This window comes from Ammodytes marinus (genome assembly GCF_949987685.1).
Source record: "Ammodytes marinus genome assembly, chromosome: 16".
Classification (NCBI taxonomy): Eukaryota; Metazoa; Chordata; class Actinopteri; order Uranoscopiformes; family Ammodytidae; genus Ammodytes; species Ammodytes marinus.
The window spans coordinates 11,440,615-11,463,599 of record NC_137220.1 but is presented as its reverse complement, the minus strand read 5'-3'; the positions used below and the strand labels follow the sequence as shown (position 1 = coordinate 11,463,599).

The window sequence follows — 22,985 nt, the reverse complement described above, 5'->3', positions numbered from 1 at the left end:
CCAATCGGGCTGTCTTTCCACTGTCTCCCGTGGCAATGCCAATGTTTACCCAGCTATTAATATCAAACCACCACCACATGCTGCCTATCATAGAAACAGCAGTCAGAGTGATGATAGACATGGAGGAACAGTGGGTCAGAAGGGTTAGGGTTAAAGAGACAAGTACATTCGGCAGAGGAATGACATGAGACGGGCAGGCAGCAATGGGCAGAAGTAAATACTGTTAAAGGTGCAGTCAGCGATTCTGGAGAATGTTTGTTGTCAAATCTCCTCACACTCCACTACCTGTCTGTACTGTCTGTGTGCTGGAAAAATGTGCAGTGTTAAAACTGACAGCCTAAAGGCTCTGTAAACGGACATGTTGCCAGCTACGGTGGGCGCCCTTTGTTTAACATAACATTTGTTTGCATACCATTTTCTAGAGCCAAGTCTGTTCAGTGATTTTGACAAAAAGTAATCTTGACAACAAGCATTCTCCAGAATCGCTTACGCCACCTTTAAGTTTGATTTAGTAAATAGTAGATTTGGATAGTAAATAATGTGTAAATAATAAATTGCTAATATGAGAAGTTGTTGCAGTGCATCCGTCAAAGATGTGTACCCTAACATGGACAGAGCGCTCTCTGAGTTGAACACACACACAGGGGGGTGGAACATGAATGATAAATGAAGGGTGTAAAATGGTGAAGTGGTGGTTGTTCAGAGGGTGGAGGACATGGTCCAAGTATGTATGAATCCAAAGTATGAGTGTCAGATACTCAGCTATCACTTTCAGCCTGTCTGGAAGATTTTGTCTGTCATGGCACATCCTTAAAGATCCATTATTTTCATATTTGTTGCTTTTATGTAATGTTTCCATTATTTCTTCTCTCCCAGTTGTGTTATTCATGATATTACAGTATTATTCATATTTAGATGATCGACCTATTTTTGCCAAAGTTATATTTATGCAGACGTTTATATTTATTTTATTTTGTGTTTGTTGTATCCAATTTTACTCTGTTGACAAGCCACTGTGCCAAGGGATCTATAAGGTTCATCCAATAATCACAACCAGTTTAGCTCAGCTGTTACTGCCTGGTCAAAAATCTATGTAAACAAAGTTAAAATATGCTTTGATTTCTGACCCAGGTTTATAATCTCTTTATTTCTCCTCTCTTAGCATATGTGTATTCACCACCAACAATAGAATATGTTCATATTGCATCAAAAAGAAAAAAGAAAGAGACATGAGCAGCGAGGAGCAGTTCACTTTTTATTAGTAAAAATAATAAATATCTAGGAAACAATATTTCAACATCATTGCACACATACATTTCAAATTCATTTACACCACTGTTTATATCCAGCTTATACAGTATCTATTCCTCTGTCAGATATGAACTGCCACTCATCTATGGCAGATCCGTTAATACACAGTGAAGAACAGGTTATTGGTTTTCCTAAGGCTTTCTGACTAGTGGTGTCAACTGGCACACACACACACAAAGAAGGACACACAAACACACACAAGTACAGCTGCAGTGTGTGTGTGATCATGCCAGAGCATTCTGTCCTCCCACATAGATCAGAGACTGTCAAGGGCTTGTGGGACTGGACGTTGACCAACTGCGAGAAATGTTCCCTGACCCCTCACCCCTCCCCTCCCCCTCTGACTCACCCTCTTTCTCTCCATTCGTCTTTACAGTTTAAAAACTTGTCTCTTTCCCTTTCACACGTTATTTTCACTTTCTGCATCACCGCATATGCCTTCAACACCTTTTACTAGTATTATCAGTATAAATCTGAACTCAACCTCAACCACTGGAGAATATTTGCACTTTTCAATAGGCCTACAAACTGAAGGCTATATAGACAGTAATGTAGGCTACATGCAGCAATTGGTGGGTTGAAATGGTTCCACAGCAGATATGGTGGAGCCAGCTGGCCAGCGCAGGCAGAGATTTCAGATTAGCACATGGCACAGCTGACAACACACACACACACCATGTCTCTCCATCCAAGTGCGAATACCTTCACACAACCATCCCCTTATACTGCTGGCCAACAAATGCCAACAATGACAAAGCGTGACATTTACCTGGAAACACAGATAGTCCTAAAGATCTACAGTATCAAGGTTGTTTTATTAATGAACGTCACTAGAGATAAATCTATATACACCGTTGTCATGCTCTTTCCTGACACACACGCTGACTATCCTTTACCAAAAGTTGTAACCCTGCTTTTCTCTCCCATATATCCCCACTTTCTCTTTTTTCTTCTATCCTTTTGTTTTTCACCCTCTCTGGGCTTCTAGGGAGACGGAGCGACCCAGTTGGGCTTTGGAGGCGAACTCCATGAGTGTGGGTTTGACCGGAGGGAGGTCTCTGGTGATCTCGTCCACGCTCCTCTTTGTGGGGCAGGCTCCGTCCGGGATGGGGAAGGGCTTCAGGTCCTCCTCGGTGTGTGCTGCCCCGCGTCCCAGCCTGATGCCCAGCTCGGCGGGTGTGAATATGGGCAAGGGGAGGGTCTTTCTCTTGGGCAACAGCTGGTGCTCCCTCACCCCACGTTCCACGGTGCCCACTCTGAAGACTCCGGAGGGGCAGATCTGCCTGAGCGAACGGGCCTCCCACTGCCGCGACAGAGTCTCCCTACGAGAGCTGTCGTTCATGTTCATTGCCTGCCTGCAGTCAGACAAAAAAAGCTGGCGTTAGAAAAAACTGTGGGAGCACTCAATGGTGATTTACCTTCTTTAATCAGACCGAAGCTGTCTTCCAATGGAAATCAGAACACTGCAATACCAAGAATTGCCAAGTAAATGAGCGAGTATAGATCAAGATCTGTTTTTTAATGACGGTAAGGAGGATTTTTAAATCAAAGCCAGGATGCCATTTGCAGAAACAGAAACTTTCTTTCCTTTTGATTCATTTGTGACACATACTACATAGTTGAGTTCAAGCCCCTATAAAACCAACATCCACAAAATCCTTTTGACTAGGTAATTTGTGGAGTTAGTTGCATGAAAGTAAGCATCTAAAAAGGAGTTAGGCATTTTTGTAAAAAGCTTATTGAGACACCCAACTTTGATATTATATACAGTATATTGATTGTTTTAAAGACTATTTTAGAGAAGGTTTCCAGAGGCTTTAAAGTAAGGTTGAATATGTCTGAGTGAGCTCTCACCTGTCTTGAGGTTGAGTCTTGAGGCTGACGCTGTGCCAGTCAGCGGTGTAGCTCTCCCTGTGCGCTTTGTTCTCCTCCCGTACGGTGCAGGCCAGGTCGGCTCCCACCAACACTCCATTACGCTTCTCCAGGACGGTACCGATAGGCATCATGTCTGCTGCTGTGGGTCAAAATCTGCTTTGGATGTATCGACTTCAATGGGTCTTAGGTCTCAGTCTTAAGGTCTGCTGGTTTGTTGAAAGAAATACTGTAGTGATGATGCTCCAGTTGGCTGTATCTCCAATGGCTGTCTCTCTTTCTTTGTGCTGTTTATGCCCGGGTCCAGAGACTTTTATAGACGATCCGTTGCTATTCCTGGTCCATGTTGTCACTCTACAATCAGCGTGCACTGGACACTGGAAACCGACACTGCGTCGTGTCTCATTCCCCAGAGAGCTGGAAGCCGCTCTGACGAAGGGGTTACGGGTAATTGGGGTAAAAATCCCCCTGATTGTCAGGTTGTATGTCTGTAGTCGCTTCGGTCATCAATCAACCCAACATCTTCCACTTCAGCTGGGATCGCGAAAGTCTCAGTGGAGACAGTGTAGGCCTCATGTAGATTGTATGGAGATTGTATAAACATTGTGGACAGACACACACAAACAAACAACAGGTTTAGTCTGGAATTTTAACAGGGATAAGGTCTTGATGTATACATGGAACATCAAGTGACGCCATGTTAATATGGAAGGATTATAAGGATGCAGCTGTTTTGTATACACAAAAGGATGTTTCAGGCATGTGTGCCTAATTGTGTTTGGTTCAGAAATATAACACATTGAGGAAAAAGTTCCACACAGGCTCCATTCAGTTTCTTTATAATCACCTACCTTTCGACACATTGTTTTCATAAGGGTATCTGCTATTCAAACATTTGTTGCACTGGTTTAAGAGAGCATAGGTGTGGCTCACAAGTTCTAATCATGCTCACCAGGTGTGATTAATTTTCAGTTGTAACATATAAATACCACAAGCTCTCAAGACAGCATACAGTATTAACATCACCAGACTAATTATTAAGCCTTTATTTATCCAGGAAAAGTCTCATTGAGATTAAAAATATAATTTACAAGAGAGTCCTGGCCAAGACAGTTTCGCAGTTACAAACAACAAATTAGAAACAGAAACACATATTACGGTCACAATCGGAAAACATCACTATACAAAGCATGTAGGCTACAGCCAGAGGTGTCTGCTTCTTATTCAGTCAGAGATGGATTTAAATATTTTTAGAGAGACTAGTTATTTAGTATCAGCTTATTTTGCAGCTTGTTCCAGGCAAAGGGAGTAGCATAACTAAACACCCTTTTCCCAAGTTCTGTTCGGACTTTTTGGGATAGTAAGTAAGAATAAATCCTCAGAGCGAATTGAGTTCCCTGTACGTTTTGTTAGTTGGAAGGACACCAAGACACCACATAGAAAACACAATAAAGAAAAAGAAGAAACATGAACATAGGCTATAATAATACCCAGCTATAATTATTCACAATTATATCCTCATCATATCTAATAGACTAATGTTGTAAGACAGTGTGCGTTTGTCCACTTTCTTATTCCAGGAAATATCACATCTGTCACTATGAGATGAACGGAGAAAAGCTAGAGAACTTTTATGGAGTAATCATGCTGAATTTTAAATCATAATAGAGTCCAGAAGGAGTTTATACAACAGCTGTGCCTTGTGATAACATCAAACCCCCTCATTAGATTGCCATTACAGTGCGCTGCCTCACAGTGGCAGTGAGAGCTACATCCCCAGTGATTCATTACCTCGGTGACAGAGCACCACGCAGTCCATAATCAACTCAGGTTACAGACTGTCAAATACACATACATACACACACACACACACACACACACACACACACACACACACTCAAAACACAAACACACACACACAAACACTTGCCTCTGACAGTTGTCTGCCGGTGTGATGTTACAACCGGTCCCTGTCTGTGACTCATCCATCCACATCCACTGCTGATATCATAGGATATCAGATATGACACACAGCATAGGACACTTTCATGACCCCAATAAAGAAAAGCCTGTTCATTCACACAGGCTTGGGTGTTTCTCAATAGTTCAGTTACCAATTTACAATGTATACAATATGCTAAATCTGTGCCAAATCATAGCATTACTGTTGGTCTACAGCTTCTTCACTGCATATATTCACATGTGAGCCAAAATTCCTTTCCACTGACGATCCATGTCTTGTAATGCAACAGCATCTGCTGTGTTCCTTCTGCCTGTCAAGTATGGCAATATGTCAATTTCATGACATATTTTCTGTAACTTCACGGCAGGGAGACAGACGTTGCATATGTAAATCAGTGTTCAGTGTCAGGGATTAAAAGACAGCAAGAGCACCATAGGCGCCCCTGGGGTCATGTGCTCGATCATGTTATGCCACCATAGCAACCATGAAATGCCATTGGAGAAACCTAATAAGACACCATATGCGAGCTCCTTCAGTGTTGAGATCATATCTTTTTAGAATCTTCTTCCGCAATTGCACTTGAGCAATCAGATTGTGAGGTAGGCTAGACAGACAGTAAACAGAGTGATGCTCTTGATGTGTATTTTTAGTTTGAGTATGGGCATAGGCACAGGACTTCGGATGAATTTCACCTTCTTTGCTGTTTTTGGGTGAGTCATGCCATGCTTATAAGCCAGGGGTGTAGGGAGACTGTAACAGTGATGAGGTGAGCACTGTCACCGTAATGATCCCTCCATTGTCCGTGTCCGTCCCCACTCTGCACCAAGCTTGGGCCCGGCCGAGGAGAAATTCATGTTGCATAACAGCACTGCCACAGTTGCCAGGAAGTGACATTTAAATGAGCTGTCACCGAGAAAGAGACAGGGAGTATAGGAGGGAGGGAGGGAGAGCGAGAGGGAGAAGGGCAATTGCGGATCTGTCAGGAGGAGATAAATAAGGCAAAATATTGTGATGGTGCAAGTTTGAGTAAATGTTTTTTTTCTTTTTCGTTTGTGACAGAGAAATGAATTTGGGAGGGGCAGAGAGGAGCCTTCTACTCAGGTCAACCTGAAACACAAAGGACTTGCTTATCAGTTAGAAGAATCTGAAGGAAAGTCTTCATTTCTTTAACATGTCTCTGGACTAGAGTGCAATACTTGCACCACAGAGTCGAGTGTTAACAACTACATGCAGGTGCATCTCTAGAAATGAGAAAATAATGAAAACGTTATTTTTCTCTGTAATTTAAATAAAAAAAGTGAAACTTTCATGTATTCTAGATTCATTGCAAAACATGTAATGACTACAGCTCATGAAAATCAAAATCCCAGTATCTCATAACAGTCGAATAATAACATAAAACCAATCAAAAAAGGAGTATTCAAATATTTTGAGACATTGGATTTTGCATTTTTCATGAGCTGCAAGCCGTAATCATTTAAATGAAAACAAAATAATGTCTTGAAAATATTTCACTTATTGTCTAAAAAAAGTAACTTTTCCATGATATTTAACATTTTTTCTTTTTCAATGCACCTGTTTTTATTAGCAGGCTGGTACCAACATGTGCTTCTCTTACATAACAATAACTTACCACATCAACAAGAAGCAGCTGACCACCAAATCACACTCATCACCATCCTCTCTTTGTCTGGTCCCCGATGGGTTTATGTGGGATAGTGTATCCAGTCATGAGTACACTGTCTGGAGGGCCACGTGAGGGCAGATAGAGGAAAAGCCTGAAGAAGACCTTTGAATTTCACATTACAGGAATGTTGCTCTCGTGTTTCTGTGGAAGTATCAGATAGTTGATAGTGACACAAGTTATTTTATTCTTTGTCATTTGTGTCAAATCATATCACTTCTTTTGAGACAGCAGTTCAGGGAAGGCTCCACAACAACATGTGACAATGTACACACAACAGGCTTTTACTTAGGTTGGAGCTTTAATTCATCATGAACTGGACACCAGAACACATACACAAACTGTAACATGACTTAAGAAATCTTTCACATGTTAAGCAAATGTCTAAGATGGGGAAAAAAAACACGCCCATGCATCACCTTAAAGTCACTTCCGTCCCACAATCACAACCTATTTAAACTTTCAACCTAGGTATCATCAACATTGTATTTCCATCTGCGATTTCCCAAAATGTTACCAATTAAAAACACACTTCAATGAGATTATACAAACACACATTCTTGTGTAACTTGAAGAACAATCCGAGGCTATTTGTTCAGTGTTGTTACCGCCGATCATGTGACTGAATGAAATGAGTGCTGATAATCATAGGACAAAAATATTAAAAGGCTCTGCTCAAAGGAACATTGCTGCCCTGAAGGGTCAGATCAAAAGAGCTGAACAATAAACAGTAAGTAAGAATTTAGATAAAACATTTTGGTTACAGAGTTAAAACTTCTGTACCATTTTACTTGAAAATCTGCTAAGCCCTTTTAGATTGTTTGACCACACAGAATAGAATAAGAACCAAGCTATACGTTATGGGAGGGAAAAAAAGAGAAAAAAATAATTATGGAATTAATTAATTAACTAACAAAAACTTCCAAAAAGCAGCAGCAGCAACACTGAATGCTGTAACAAAGACACTTAGAGGTAAGGGGCTCCTCAATTCTGTCAACAAGCTTTCCGGAGTGGATGCCTACTGCCCCCTGCCTTATGTCTATTATAATTGCAGCCAGTACATCTCAGTTATCAATCTCTCTTTCGCTCTCGTTGTCATCCGTGTCTTCGTTGGCCGCTCCTTTCATGGCCTCCATCCGGGCCAGCAGCAGGGGCAGGTTTACAGCCAGGCCCGGGGTCTCCTCTTCAGAATCATCGTTTGGAGGAAAGAAGCGCCTTGCCTTAGCCAGAAAATCTTCACCTATATCTAGGTACAGGAGACGGTCCTGTGAACAGGTTAAAGAAGGAGGAAGAAAAAGGAACGTTTGAAACAGTGTGTCTGTTTTTTTTTTAACTGCTGTCGACTGAACCGGTGTAAGAATCATGATTTATTATTTTTATTTTGACTTATTAAAAATTATAACTGTAACTTCAGAAATAGAATAAAATACATTTTGAGGCACATCAAACCCAACTGTATCAAAGTGGGACTGCCTTCATGATGTCATAAAATTGTCAAGTACTTTTAGTTTGTTCCATTTGAAGGTTTTGCAAATGTCCATGGAGGATTCACCATAGGTTGTGTGAGTGAATGTCTTATAAATAAAAGCAGCTGGTACTCAATGAATTTTTTGTCTACTGCTTCTTGACAAGACTACTGGCAAGGGGTTGAGGAAAGAACCGATGGTTGTTGCCTGGATGGAATTTTGAGTAAAGTTAAGGTTAGTAGTATGAGTGATATGTGCCACAAAACCCAAGTTTTTTATTTATCCTAAACTACAGGTCACAGCAAGGACACTTTAACTTGAGGGATTAGTATGATTGTAAATGATGACAAACCCCTGTCTATTCTTACCAGGATGAATAGATATCTCTCTGGTGGCGTCTCTCCTTTATTGAAGATGGAAGTCTCGGAGTGTAGCGTGTGCAGAAGGGCGCGTGCTGCCGGGGCATTTCGCATGCGGTCTTGTGAGGTGCCAGCAGACACATTCAGCAGCGAGTCTGCCTCAGCCATGAAACCTAGTAAAAGAAGAAGGCCATCCATTTTAGTTCACATTGAAGAGGTTACAATCTGTCTCAACAATTATCTCATATACGTATGTCGCATATATGTCCAGCCAACGTACCCAAGTTCTCCAGGATTTGCTTCCATTTGTCTCTGACCTCTCGACGAGTGTCTCTCATGGCCTCGATGTCGACACTCAGACGCCGATAGCCCTGAAAACAAGAAAAGGACGAGGCATTTATTTTTTTATCACAGCCTGTGTTATTTTTCTCTCATAGGCGAGGTCCTTCCAGTCCACCCTTTGTAATTGAATAATTTCATCTTTGTGCTGCAGACTCACAGACCATTTAAATAATTTACCGTAGTAATTGTACACAGCATAAGGGTTATGATGACTTAATATACATGTTTTTCGGTCTTTTGACCTTATTTTGACACATTTGCACCTCATTGAAATACATCTCGGCTCTTTTTTTTCACCACTTTGCAAATTCTTCTTCTTCTTTCGTTTCCTTTTTGAACTTGAATGAAGCCTAGTACAGTACATTCTGTGTCTAAAAGAGGAGCCTCCCTTCACATACCCTGGATCCCATGCTTGTCTTGGTCCTGGCCTGCAGCAGGCCGTGAAGGACCCGGTCGTCCTCCCTCTCCGAGTGGCTGGGGTCTCCCGGCTCGCTCCACAGGTTGGTCTCCTCATCACGACGCTTCTGCACCTCACGGTTAAAATACTCCAACGGATCCTGACTGTGTTGGTCGGCCGACATCGACACATACACACATACACCCCCCCCCCCCCCCCACACATACACACGCACGAACACGCACAAGCACATAGAAGAAGCATAGTTATAACACATTCATGCAGTGTTTGTAAATACATAACACATAATGGCAATCACTTACTTATAGTTTGAATAAGATTTTGAGTACATTATATTCTTCTCCAAGTGGTATGTGTATATGACTGATATTTGGATGATCAAAGTAATTCATGTATTAAATGGTATGTCATGATATACTTTTCTGTTTCTGGCCTGTCTATTGTGTTCTTACGGTACTAAAGGCTGCTTTTCATCGTCGTCATCTTCGTCACCAACGCAGCAGCAGCAGCAGAACCTCATGAAGGCTGCACCCATCTGTTATGAACAGAGTCAATGTGTAGTAGGTCTTCAAAATGGCAGGTAATCCAGGTCCTCGGTTCTTCAAGCAGTAGTAGTGAAGTGGTGCACAGTGGTGGGTCCGGTCTGATAGCTGGTTTTCTTCTTTAAGTCCACAATGCTGTTGTTCATGTAGATGCTCTAAAGATATGCATCCGAGTGTGGGGGGGGGGACCCTTTTACAGCCTATATTTAAAAAAAGATGTTACAAGGGAAGAGAATAAGGCTGTCAAAACATATATACATTCCACTACAGTGAAGGACAAAAGTTCAACAATCCCAAAAACTACCTCATTTTCATCTTCAAAGCTCGGGAACCTGCTGTGGCTCCACATCCAGTAGCTCAGGCACTGCAGCTTCTCATCAGCGGTGCATTGAGGACAATGAGAGCAGTGACACGCTCCCCTCTCGTCTGAATTAAAGAAGAAAAGCACATTCACACACCCATAGCCTCAGAAGATGGTCACAGCACAATCATGTGAGCTCCTCCATGTCTGGGCTCAGGCATTGTGTTTTGCCCCGAGGATCTCAACAGATCTCCTCTTCAACAATTGGTCCAATTTACACTCTGTGCATCCAATCCACCATGGCTGTATTAGTCTAAGGATTTTTTTTTTTGCAAAGATTACTTATCCCCGAATCTGTATACATATGGATGATCATCACATTTTTTTAAAAGTCTGCCAGAAAGAAAAGCAGAACTCTGGTGAAGCATTGTGAACATTGTCATGCTATCTGACCATAATATGGAGGGTGACTCGGCCTTGTTCTAGAGAGTTCTGTTGCGGCCTTGTGCAAACAGTAAGGCAGTAACGCATGTGACATAGGCTCAAGACAGCCCCAGGATCCAATGCTGGAAATTGTGATTATTTCTTATGCAATAGTCATTCAATTATCATTAGCTAAAATGCAGTCACAATTGTGGAAAAAACATTAAACATGAATAATTACTTACTTCTTTTAATGTGTCACCTGTGTGTACATACATACAAAAAAGATTTACAAAGTTTTGAAGATTATGATTTTGAAGCTGGAACACCTTTATAAGTACATTTATTTGATTAGACATAAGACACTGGTTAAGACTCAAAAGGTTGGTCAGTATTTCTGTGATGGCTTTAAATTAACATGCTTGATGATGACATACACTGAAAAACTATTATTGAAGAAAAAAGAAACAGGAAACAGGCTTTTAAAGCATAAAAATTGCAGATCTTACATGTAATGTTACAGTGATAAAGGCACCTAATTGTTGGTATCGTTGATTACTTTCATTTGACATTCCATCTGTACAGTACGTATAGCTAAAACAAATCCTGACCAAATATTCAGGAAAATCTCAATAACCACTGGTTTTGGACTTCATAAAAAGGAATAAGTTGTATACTGTGATTGCAGCATCCACAAATACCTGGGCTTGAAAAGTAAAATGCCTCAAGGTGTTGCATGTTGACGTTATGAGCGTGATGTGGTAAATGGCCACTACACATTCTTGTCACAGTTACAGCCGTGAATATGCTACTTCAAACTTGTTTCACGGCATATTCCTCAAGATTGAAAAGCACAAGGAAGAAAACTTCACGGTCTTTGGTTCAACTCCAGGGTAATTTGAAGCAAAAGACAGAGCCGTTTGCCAGTTTTCATTATATATGCACCGATACATCGTGATTTTCTGAGGTACATCATCACACACAGAGGCGCAGGCTTTGACATAAAACAAAAAAAAACAGGCTAGAAACAACATTTTGTAAATGATTAAAATCAGATTATTCTTCATAATGTAACAGTTGATAGAACACTCTCAGTCAATGCCTGAGGGGGAGACTATAGCACTATAGTCAATGGAATTCATATCAGTCCAGTAATGACCTCTGATGAAAAATAATGAGTTCAGCTTTTACCACAAGGCCACTTAGGAGGTTATTGGCAAAACAGATAGCTTTAGCAAGTATACAGAGAATACGAGTTTATGAACATTATCTTCATTTATCATAGCTGGGCAACACAGCCTCCTTATCCAACTCCTAGTCCTCCTGGCTGATCCCATGTAAAACAAAAGCAGCATTGAAAACTCTTGGTAATAGGTTGATTAAAATGTTAGCGTTTAGATTTTTAGCACCCTGGGGTAAGATATTATGTAAAACCATATGATTAAGAGGTGTCTCCCTCTAGTGGAGAGTGGACATCGAGTCACTTCCTTCCTTATCCACCACAGTGTAATAAAGGAGAATAATAGCTTTCACCATTTCAAATAAAATGTTTGTTGAGAATATGGCCGTTAAGTGTGGGTCTTTTTAAGAGCATTTGCGCCAGAGAAGACACAGTGAAAACATACAACAAACAAAAAAATCAAAGGCTAATAAGTGCGTGCAGTAAGTTAAGGCTCAGAGAGTCAGCTGTTTCATGCCATTGCACCAGCTGTTTTATAACAAGTGAGACAGATGTCCAACCAGTTTAAATCATTTCTATCCTCATCCAGGTTTTGTTTTTCTTGTTTCAGTAATGTCCAAACCTGCCACAAGATCTTACCCGGGCAGCTTCAGAAATAAACACAGTTCTCTCACAGCACGGTGAGGTACAAACTAGAAACAATTACAGGTCCACATAAAAATATACTGTATATATATATATGTGATCACGCTTCAAAAACAACATTGAGGTTTAAGGATGAGGAGGAGGAGCTTGGCCTTTTGATGAACCAAATGTCTTCCTCTTCTTTCTCTTGACTGAAATGTGGTGAATGTGTGGTAGGTCACATCTTAAATCTCCTACGCATAGAAGTGCAGTAGTCCTCTCAGTAATGGCAGCACCTCCCTTTAAGCAGAGATTCATCACAAAAGGGTTCTAGCTGCTTACGCCCAATGTCTGGAAGAAAACAGTGGTGGCACCTCTCAACGCGCTGTGGCACAGTTCCACGTTCCTCTCCCCAGTCTTCAAACGTGGGGTATGGAGCAGAGAGAAGGCCGCAGCTCCGCCATGCGTTGGCGTAAATGACTCATAAATTCAAACATGGTGGCGGCCAGACTCTGGTGGATGAGGTAGCGCGGCAGTCGGCCCTGAAGAGACACAAAATGATTAATTAGTATGTACTTTTTTTCACACTAGCAATATACTGTATATCATGGTTCCCCGATATGAATCCTAATAACTTTGGTAATAATCCCTTCACGTTTAGTCTAGCGCCATCATTAGGTCACAGTCACATAACAACAAGCCCTTAGTTGTACTTTGTATTAAAAATATACAGTGTGTGATATCTGAGTAATTTAGTGGCATCTAGTGGTGATAGTTCTAGATTGCAACACTCCCTCCCTTTCGGAGAATTTACAGAAGCTACAGTGGCCTTCAAGGACAAGAAGGAAGTTGTCATCCACCACCGCCTCAAGCATTTCCACAATATCAAGTGAAGAGGTGAAGATGTATTTAGTTAATTATTCTATAGTAATACTGTGTCTTATTTCTGTACACCTTGTCTCTATTGACTGCAACAACAACTCCTTTTCTTTTGTTCAAAGGTAAACCCCATCTCATCTGTCTTTAAATACGATAAGAAATGATAGTATGACTGCGACATGTATCTTGTCACCTTCAAGTCTGTGTTGAGGATCCAGATGAAGGTGCACACGGACGGATTACTACTGGACTTGAGGACCACAAATCCTCCAGGACCGTTCTCTCCCCTGAGGACAGCAATACAAAGGTAAAAGGACAGAGAAATTAAAGAACAAAACTAAAAACAACTGCAAGTTAATCAATGTCCTAATGTAGTGGATGAGTGACAAGGAGGCGGGCTCTGACCTGACGTATCGACCGATTGGAGGTTTGGCGTCGTGGTCCGTTGCCATGCCAGCAGACAGGTAACAGTCTCGCCTACGTTCCACCCTCCGAACATTAACAAAATCCCTAAAAGGAAGAAGAAAAAAAAAGTCAATCAGTCAATATTTGTATTTTATTGAAGTCCCGCAATCTGAATGAGGGAAAAAATGGCAGACTGTGCTGATGTACCTCGCAGACACTACGCCCCCTGCTGCTCCAGCGGAGACGTCGTATGATATGAGAGTGTTGTCGTCAACCCTCTGGAGGATCTGAGGAGAAGGCAGAAAGCAATGTTAGACTATGGCACAACTCAACTAAACAATGAAAAATATTGATTAATGAAGACAAAAAAATAAATGTCTGAGTTATTGACCTGGCAGGCGAAAATCGTTTTGTTCCACTGGACCATCTTCTCCGGTTGCAAAATCACTTCCTGATACACAAACTCAGCTGGACACTGCATAAAGGCCTGAACAAAAAACACAGTATGACACATTCAAAATACAATCTTGTCATTCCTGTGTTGTTGACATGAACTGCTGAGGATAAGGTCAGCACTATAAAACACATTTTAGCCTGTAAATGGTCATTTAAAAAAAAAAATACCTTGAGAATGAAAGTCTTTCCATGGAAGGGAATCTCCAGAGTGTAGACAGAGTCTCCCATGTCCTGACATGACATAAAACACTGTTAGTTCCCTGATGCTTTCTCTTTCATATCTCACCATCTGAGGAAAAATCTACTTTTTGGTGGTAAACAAGGATCACTTTTTTTTAATGTACATTTTCATATTCTGAAAAATTAGTTGAACTTGAAAGAGAGCAAAATCCTCCCTGCATGTGGTTCAGCTAGAGTTGGTTTTCAATAGATGTTTCAGATTTTCATCTAGTTAGCAGAAATTGTGAGCAAATTTATATTTAATGACCAACTAAACAAAAATGTGTGTTCAGTTGGCATTAGTTACAATTCACTTTGTGTTGAACTGTGATCAAGATACATCATGTCAGGCATTCGACAGCTTAAAATGTACTTTTCAGGACCCTGTGGTGGACAAACCTTCAGAATGACCTCTAAGCTAGTTTGACATTTTTCTACTGCAATTTTATGTCACTTATCCAACAAATACCGCCATATCAACGTATGCTGAACTGAAGTTTTGAATTTAGGTTGTTCAAACTATTTGGGAGTCCAACACTTTGTCTACATTGGTCTCTTTGCAAAAGTGGTTGCAGCACTTTAGCACAGTTGTGCTAACAACCAAATACTTAATGTGGTTAGGGGTGTGAACGGAAAAGTAATGTGCATTCACATCACCTAAAGTGTCTTTGTATCCCAACATAAGGGGAAGAGGATGCAGTTCTGTATTGCTGGATAAATCATACACACTCACATTGTTCTTTTCATATTTCCAGTTGTCCTCCTGAGCCAGGATCTGTTCTACCACAGACATGGCCTCACGTCCCTGTCTGACATACTCCTTCTCCTGGAACAAGAGTGAGAGAAAGCAGAAGATCATCAGTGGTGATCAGGTGCATAGCAGGGTGCTGCCTGAAGCCTCCGAAGACTGATGCAGGTACCTGTGCAGTGACGGCTTTACGACCAAGCCCCTCCTCATCTAGATCCTCTTCAGAGCCTGCAGACACAAGTCCAGATTAAGAGTGCAAGGGCAGAGTTGAGGAAAATTAACACACAATCAATGAATCATGCTCTCTCAAACTGAAAGACCATGCTCTTGAATAAAAAGAGCAACATATCTCCAAACATAAAAGACACACAAGACTGAACTGGGGAGTTAACGAGAACAGATGTGTAGAGACAAGCAGACATCACCTGCAAGGGATTCAGGTGGAGAGTAGAACTGTCCGTCTGAAACAGCGCGAGGGTAGATCATGGGGGCTCGTTCACAGGCCGCGTTCACCGCTGCTAGGTAAGCTGAAGGGCAGAGGAGAAGTGAAAATGAGAAATACTGGATCATTCTTTTGGTCGAGGCGTGTTCAAACCTGTCAGGAATCCTTCTCTTACCTCTCTCATCGTCGGCCTCCTGAGTGAGCACCTTGAAGTCAAGGAACCAGGTCTCCAGCCAGGCCACCACAAAGGAGGTGATGGGGATGACGTAGCCAAAGGCATTCTGGGACAGCAGCTGTGTACAGACAGAGATAATGACTTTCTGATGCTGTATGTATATGTAAATCAAACTTCATTCTTTTTTTTTTTTTTTGCACTTTTTGCATAATATGTTACACTTTTTGTCTTTTTCATGTGTGTTGTATTGTCGGAGAGAGATTTAAGAATTTCACAGCCAACGACTACGGCTGTATTTATTTGTTTGTACATGTGTTAAAATAAAGAACTGGAACTTGAACTCCTGCAAGAACTATTCAAACTTCCATAACCAACAAAGTTTTCATATTGGTTAACTTCCATACTTTTTTCATATAAAAGGTTAAGAGAAAAAAGGTTATCTGTGATAAAGGCAACTCATAAACGTTAACAGGTCACACCATAGAAAAAAAACTCTTATCAGCTCATCATGTGGTCAGACAGCAGATTACTGGCAGAAATGCAGAAGTCAAAAGGGTTTCAGTGGTTTCAACTGATACGCTTACACACACGTGGTGGGGGTGGGGGGGGGCGACACTCACATTAGATACAATGACTTTGACAACGAGGAAGACGCTGGTCACTAAAGTTGTAACCTGAGAGAGAGAGAGAGAGAGAGAGAGAGAGAGAGAGAGAGAGAGAGAGAGAGAGAGAGAGAGAGAGAGAGAGAGAGAGAGAGAAAACAAACAACAAAAATGTAAAAAGTGCATTTTTCTACTCGTTCATGTCGGGATTTACTGAGAAGCCATGTGTAACATTATGTTATCTGTCTGTGGTGCATTTCACTTACTGCAATAACCCACCAGTGCTTCAACCGAAAAGCAGCGTAACCCACTTGAAGACACAGGAAACGAAACACAGCCAGGAGCTGAGTCAAGGAGGAAGGAGAAGAATGAGAAGAAAAAAATGACTCATTGGTGTTATTGTGTGTTGCCGGCATGGTGTTGACTTCAGCAAACATTTTGTCCTTGTGACACAACATGGCATCTCATTCTCATACTATGATTCAGGCAACATAACAAAATAAGCCTTGTAAAACCTTAAGGAGGTTTAACATGCGTCTGGTGGTAATTAATGAGTGGCCATTGAGAGGTCAAGTCTTTACAGCCATCATGAGGATTACACACCAATACAATGCCATGTTAACTACTTTGAAATTTAAAAAGGAAATGTGCCAACTCGGATTGATTGGAACCACTTACAAAGATGTCGAAGAAGGACGACCTGTAGTTATACTTGACGACCTCATTCTCTAAGCTTTCCCATATCGTGCTGGAAATCTACGGCAGAACAGAGCAACAGAGTGAATATTTTAGTCTCACACACATAACAGCAAAAACAAATAATAAAGAAATTCCAGTCTCACATTGAGCTCAATGATCCACAGAAGGGAGATGAAGAGCAGGTCGAAAGTCACAAAGAGGCAGAATGTGCGTCGGACGTCTGAGATGACCTTGCGTTCGGCCGGTGGCACTAACAGGTAGGGGTAAGGGATGGACAGAGACGTGGAGTAGGAGGCGTTCAGGGACGCGATGGCTGGAAGGCTGCCACCGAGCTCTCCATACACGCCACCCGGCATTCCTGCAGTCAGACAGGACACTCCGCCTGCTGCAACAAAGGGACACAAAAGGTGGTAAGACTGGCTTGCTTTTACAGAATTTTGGGCTTACGGTACTGTGTCCTTCATTATTACCAAAGAATAAAAGAAAGATGGGACCGATCTCAGCCAGTGTTGATACAGCGGCCAGTACAAATGACCAACAACAGCAATAAAAATAATATTGATATTTATAATAATCAAGATAAAAGAGCTCTTGTATCGGAATCTATATCTGCAGATTTCCAAATTCAAGTCTCGGAATATGGTCTGAACTGACAAGTGGACCTGAGTATCTCTAAGAATAAGCAGAACATGCAGTTCAAGGCACTCACTCAGGAGGCAAATACCAAACTTGATGCTCATATATACTAGAGCCACGGAATTATTAAGTGATGATAAAAACAATGAGGTAATCACATAAGAAGGCATTATTGGAGGTCGGATATAGCAGCGAGTGAGTACACAAGTTAAGTGTTGCTTGCCTTTAAACAAACATGTGTTGGTGAATAACCTTCCTCTCCCAATCATGTGAGCTCTGGAGAGGTTCTCATTTTGACTTTGTTTGCCCTTATACCTGCATGAAAGCGAAACAAACAGACGGGCATATCCAGACATGTGAGGTCAATTCAGTATAGAGTTGGTGACTTGCAGAGTGCACATCTCCTATTTGCAGTATTCAAAAATGAGGAGATATACAGTGAGCCAAGTTCTGGATCATGTTTTTGGTGAAAATAGCCACCTGATACTAAAAGTAAGAGGTGTCAGGTCTGCCGAAGCACTAAGGACAGAAAGATAAAAGTATTGTGCTTTACCTGCAAGAAATATTTCTGCAAAGAACACTGAAAGTGTTGCTCTTTGCCACACATCTGAACACACAACCAAACATATGCACACAGAGACTTTTACTCAGTTGTTTTTTACTAGTTTTGGAACTAGTAATTGATTTCGATTGGTTTGATTTGTTGATTGGTTGTTGTTTATTTGACCTTACAAATCTATATTTTGTGTTGTGACTTGTTCTGGTTTTCATTGTGTGTTTGTATAATGCTGAAATAAAAGTTTTTTTTTGCTGTTTTCTGAAATAAATATATATGGGTCATAATTGACCAGTAACACCATAGATGTTAAAAAGGTCAATAATATTAATATGAAAAAATAAATAAAACAAATTTAGTTAAGAAATGTGTTCTCATACCTCTCAGTAATGATCAGGTAACACAACAACCAAATATTTAGTTATATGATTCTCTTGAGGTTCATTTTACCATTTTTTTAATTGAAATTGAGGCGCATACTGACAAAAAAAAGGCCCAGTCTCCTACACCAAAAATATTGAAAAAAATATTTCACGGATAAGGACGCCTAACAAGGTAACCAAGAGATGAGAAACAAACTGGATGATAGATGATTGTTTTTAGTGTTTTTTTACAGCTGATTTCAGACACGGGTCGAAACCGACCCGCTAACACCATGGATGGTAGCAGAAAGTTAACACAGGAGGAAGGATAAACTGAGGTATGCAACGTGTTTTAATCTTGATAAAATTGCTTGTACTGGCCTGCACCTTGTTTGTGAGCATTTTGGAAAAGAAAAAAATTATAACAGCAAAGGATAAAATATCCTTCACTACTCTCTGTGCTCTGCATATCCCTCTAAAGACTTTACCTCACCTCACCACAGGATATTTCATCAGGTCTAAGAGCCCAAAAATAAACATGATCAATTATAAAATGTGTAGAGCTGCAACGATTAATCGACGAATCCATTATTAATCGATTATTAAAATAATCACCAACTATTTTGATAATCGATTAATCGTTTCGAGTAATTTTTTAATAAAATATGTCCAAATTCTCTGATTTCAGCTTCTCAAATGTGAATATTTTCTGGTTTCTTTAATCCTATTATGACAGTAAACTGAAATATCTTTGTGTTTTGGACATAACAATATATTTGAGGAAGTCAACATGGGCTTTGGAAAATTTATCAACATTTTTCACCATTTTCTGACATTTTATGGACCAAAACGATTAATAATCGATTAATCGAGAAAATAATCGACAGATTAATCGATTATCAAAATAATCGTTAGTTGCAGCCCTAAAAATGTGTTTTGTATGTCCGTTTCTACATTATCTGGATAAGTGTGGTTAAGACAAACAGTTTATGACAGGGTATTAAAAGGTACTGTTAGATCATCACCTCTATAAACAAACACTGTCTAACTGTAGTTAACTCATTATATTTACTTATTTTGGCAAACAGTCTACCAGTGTTATATTTAAAGCTAATAGTTCACCTTTGAAGAAGTTGCAATAAAACAAACAACTCGATGCTTTAGTATGGCATACAACTTTAGTATGGCATACAACAAGCAGAACTCAACTTTGGTACTGGAGCATTTATTTACTTGTTATCATTTTTGGCAGAACAAACTGCTAGCAAACAGGAACATGAGCCTTTTATTTTTCACAACAAGTTTGACTAGTGGACCATTGTAAACCCAGTGAATCATGTTCAGACAATGCTGAGTGAGTTTCAGTCGTGTCTTGAACGATTAGCAGACCATAAACCTAATGTTAAAAAGTACCATGGGTCAGTGTTTGGGTCAGGATATCCTTAAATGTTTAGGGGATTGCATTTAGTTTTCGGACCCCATGACTCCCCCCGCCCCGTATATTGTTAAACAACAAACAGCTGTCTGTCGGTCATAAAGCTAACAAGCTAACTGTCAAAACACTGCTAAACAACAAACTAGAAACAAATGCATCGCCGTTACACTTTTACACATTACTCTTGTAAACAAGCACCGGTCAACCGAAGAGAAGCTCGCTAACTAGCTGTTAGCAATGTTACCATAAAGACAAAAGAAACACAGACGCCATGTTAAAGCCAACAGCTACATAAAGTAACGCTATGCAACAAGAAAATAAAGATAACTTAACACAGAATTTTATTATTTTCATTAAAGGCCACATTTAAAGCATAAAACTCACTTGATTTACCGCACCATCATCACCTACAAACTCTTCCTGGCCGACCTTTCAAAGAGTAAATATCGCGGCAAGATGTATCACTGACACGCCGAAAAACACGTGACTATCACAGCGGTTTCACTCGTTTGAAACTCTTATTTTGAAATTCACACCGGATAACTTACTATCATAATACGTCTGACTTGATGCCGCTGTGCTAGATGCTCGTGGTCTTTATAGGGTTTTAGTGCCATCCAGTGGTTAAAGTGTGTAACTACAGCTATTTAAAACGATGTGTCAAGAAAGAAAGAAAGAAAGAAAGAAAGAAAGAAAGAAAGAAAGAAAGAAAGAAAGAAAGAAAGAAAGAAAGAAAGAAAGAAAGAAAGAAAGAAAGAAAGAAAGAAAGAAAAACAAGAAAGAAAGAAAGAAAAACAAGAAACAATCGATAATGGACATACAGAATATCAATCTCAGATATAAGGGTGGAGCCGAAGACGGTAAGTATTTTAAGCCGGGCAGTTTGTTGTCAAATATGACAAGCTCGGGCTCAGAGGGTTTTTAATACGACACTTGCCCCTTATGACCACTGCCACTGGATAGTTATAGGCCTACTCTTAAAACTATGACCAGTTGAAAGTAATTAACACGATCAACAAAATATTATGTTTTCCTCCGTTATAGCTTGTTTGGATATTTAATTCTGAAAGTAAAAGCCGGATGTGTAAGGTTGCCTGCATTAACAGGAATTTGATTAATCTAATGTAGTGCAGTTTCTCGCTGTGACCACATGAGGGCAGTGTAGGCCCACAATTCTAAATATATCAATAAAACATTTGACAGAGCTGTAGTGGCGAATTTGATCCGCTTTTACGGTAAGGCTTTAACTGGAGTAAATGCAGATGCAAAATATAAAACTTAATCGGTGAGGACTTTCAAAGTTAATGTTTTCAAAATAGACAGAGAGTCTGGGTAGCCTACCTCTTTTATAGGCTACAGTAGGCTATCCTATATGTTACATACGAACTGTTTTGCGGGAATATAAACGCCACGGTCAAACATATACTATTAAAACACCATCGTCGTTTCAAAACTAAAGTGACAGTGACGAGATGTATCAATAACAATGTATGAAATCCATACGCCAGCGATATTTCTGTCGAAACCATGTCAAAACCGTCAAATCAATGCGAAAGAATAAACTGTATAGAACTTCCGGGTTCGTTTGACACAGCATATGGCATTTAAAAGAATAATACAAAATGAAGAAAAAAAGGATAAACTACGGATACATTACATTTACACTATGCACTCACTGCAAAGTACAGCCTAATTGGTCAGTCATACTTGAAATGTTTCTTTGTAAAATGTTATATTTCTCGCCAACAGACGTTTGAATCTGAAGAAAACTGAGACACTACATCCTAATTGACAACCAAAAGAAGAATAAAAGACCATAGCCTACCTTGTTTTTTCCCCATGATATATCCTCAAAGATAATTTTTGCTTTGCTTTATTTATAACATTTGGGTAAAGATTTTGAAATCATTTGAGAATAGCATTTTCTCACATGTGTTGTGTGTTGTTTTGGATAATCGTGATTTAAACTTACTTTTTGATATTTAATAAGGGTCAAATGAGAAAAACACAAGCGGGACAATCAGAGCCGGCCCGAGGCATAAGCGAACTAAGCGGCCGCTTAGGGCCCCCCGACTGCCTGGGGGGCCCCCTAAAAAAAAAAAAAAAAATTTTTTTTTTTTTTTTTTTTTTAGTTTGTGTGTTTGATATTAACATCATACTATGCAAATGTGAGTTATCATACAAAAAAAGGAATAAAATGTTTTGGTCTAGAATAATTAATAGCCTAAAAATTTAATCAGTTCATCTGGGAGGAAATCCGAAATTATCTGATCATGTCACGTTCACATCCATGCACAGTGTGTATTGAGTTTATTTAAAAACAATTGTTGCCCATGCACTGTGTATGTGCAGCCTTGTCTGTGGAAAAAAAGATACAGTAGCTGGACAACAGAGTTCTTCTGCTTCGTTCCTCACACTGCATTTAAATGCATTCACTATATTACAGAGAAATATGTCCCGTAAAAGAAAAAGAGCTCCAAGCCCAACCCATAATATTTTATTTTATATTATATTTTTATGGAAAATCCATGTGTCCTTCTTCAATAGCTTCTAATTCATCTGACCCAGTGTCTCCAAATTATTTGTTCACACAAAATTTCTCAGATTTAGCCTCTTTATTTTCCTCTCAAAGTGCACCAGATTCATGCATTTCACTTTAAAAAGGTTAAAAAAATCTCCCGGGGGGGCATACCCCCGGACCCCCCTACGAGGGTCTGAATCTCGGCTGTCTAATATTTTCGCACAGCCGCACAGTGGAGGCACTAGCGGAAAACACTGGGTGTGTGAATGATATTTAACAAAGATCTATAGTTTCAGCAGCGCTAACATTGGAGAGGGGCCCCCTAATCATATTTCGCTTAGGGCCCCCTGAAGGCTTGGGCCGGC

General features: G+C 40.2%; 3 protein-coding genes across 3 annotated transcripts; all 3 read right to left on the bottom strand.

The window, feature by feature from the left end:
• Window positions 1-1,662: 1,662 nt before the first annotated feature.
• tcap (titin-cap (telethonin)) lies at window positions 1,663-3,450 on the bottom strand. Its single transcript, XM_080044057.1, has 2 exons — window positions 3,166-3,450; window positions 1,663-2,666 (listed from the first exon to the last, which is right to left on the bottom strand). The coding sequence occupies exons 1-2, from the start codon at window positions 3,315-3,317 to the stop codon at window positions 2,279-2,281; spliced, it is 540 nt and encodes a 179-aa protein (XP_079900183.1). The 5' UTR covers window positions 3,318-3,450; the 3' UTR covers window positions 1,663-2,278.
• A 3,680-nt stretch (window positions 3,451-7,130) lies between these two features.
• On the bottom strand, window positions 7,131-10,361 carry LOC307263035 (melanoregulin). Its single transcript, XM_080044056.1, has 6 exons — window positions 10,262-10,361; window positions 9,868-10,157; window positions 9,396-9,558; window positions 8,936-9,026; window positions 8,665-8,828; window positions 7,131-8,095 (listed from the first exon to the last, which is right to left on the bottom strand). The coding sequence occupies exons 2-6, from the start codon at window positions 9,948-9,950 to the stop codon at window positions 7,895-7,897; spliced, it is 702 nt and encodes a 233-aa protein (XP_079900182.1). The 5' UTR covers window positions 9,951-10,157; window positions 10,262-10,361; the 3' UTR covers window positions 7,131-7,894.
• A 636-nt stretch (window positions 10,362-10,997) lies between these two features.
• On the bottom strand, window positions 10,998-20,602 carry stard3 (StAR related lipid transfer domain containing 3). Its single transcript, XM_080044050.1, has 15 exons — window positions 20,484-20,602; window positions 17,254-17,495; window positions 17,090-17,167; window positions 16,678-16,755; window positions 16,430-16,483; window positions 15,810-15,927; window positions 15,618-15,719; window positions 15,365-15,420; window positions 15,178-15,270; window positions 14,394-14,456; window positions 14,161-14,256; window positions 13,977-14,056; window positions 13,770-13,874; window positions 13,558-13,651; window positions 10,998-13,027 (listed from the first exon to the last, which is right to left on the bottom strand). The coding sequence occupies exons 2-15, from the start codon at window positions 17,464-17,466 to the stop codon at window positions 12,905-12,907; spliced, it is 1,353 nt and encodes a 450-aa protein (XP_079900176.1). The 5' UTR covers window positions 17,467-17,495; window positions 20,484-20,602; the 3' UTR covers window positions 10,998-12,904.
• Between the last annotated feature and the right edge of the window lie 2,383 nt (window positions 20,603-22,985).

Excerpts from the sequence above, each read along its gene's own strand:
- LOC307263035 (XM_080044056.1), bottom strand. The coding sequence starts at position 9,950 with ATGGGTGCAGCCTTCATGAGGTTCTGCTGCTGCTGCTGCGTTGGTGAC. Across the intron at positions 8,829-8,935 it reads GCAAATCCTGGAGAACTTGG|GTTTCATGGCTGAGGCAGAC; the intron begins GTACGTTGGCTG and ends TTCTTTTACTAG. Across the intron at positions 8,096-8,664 it reads AGAGATATCTATTCATCCTG|GACCGTCTCCTGTACCTAGA; the intron begins GTAAGAATAGAC and ends ACCTGTTCACAG.
- stard3 (XM_080044050.1), bottom strand. The coding sequence starts at position 17,466 with ATGCCGGGTGGCGTGTATGGAGAGCTCGGTGGCAGCCTTCCAGCCATC. Across the intron at positions 16,756-17,089 it reads CGTCCTTCTTCGACATCTTT|CTCCTGGCTGTGTTTCGTTT; the intron begins GTAAGTGGTTCC and ends TCCTTGACTCAG. Across the intron at positions 15,928-16,429 it reads TCAAAGTCATTGTATCTAAT|CTGCTGTCCCAGAATGCCTT; the intron begins GTGAGTGTCGCC and ends GTCTGTACACAG.
- tcap (XM_080044057.1), bottom strand. The coding sequence starts at position 3,317 with ATGATGCCTATCGGTACCGTCCTGGAGAAGCGTAATGGAGTGTTGGTG. Across the intron at positions 2,667-3,165 it reads AAGACTCAACCTCAAGACAG|GCAGGCAATGAACATGAACG; the intron begins GTGAGAGCTCAC and ends GTCTGACTGCAG.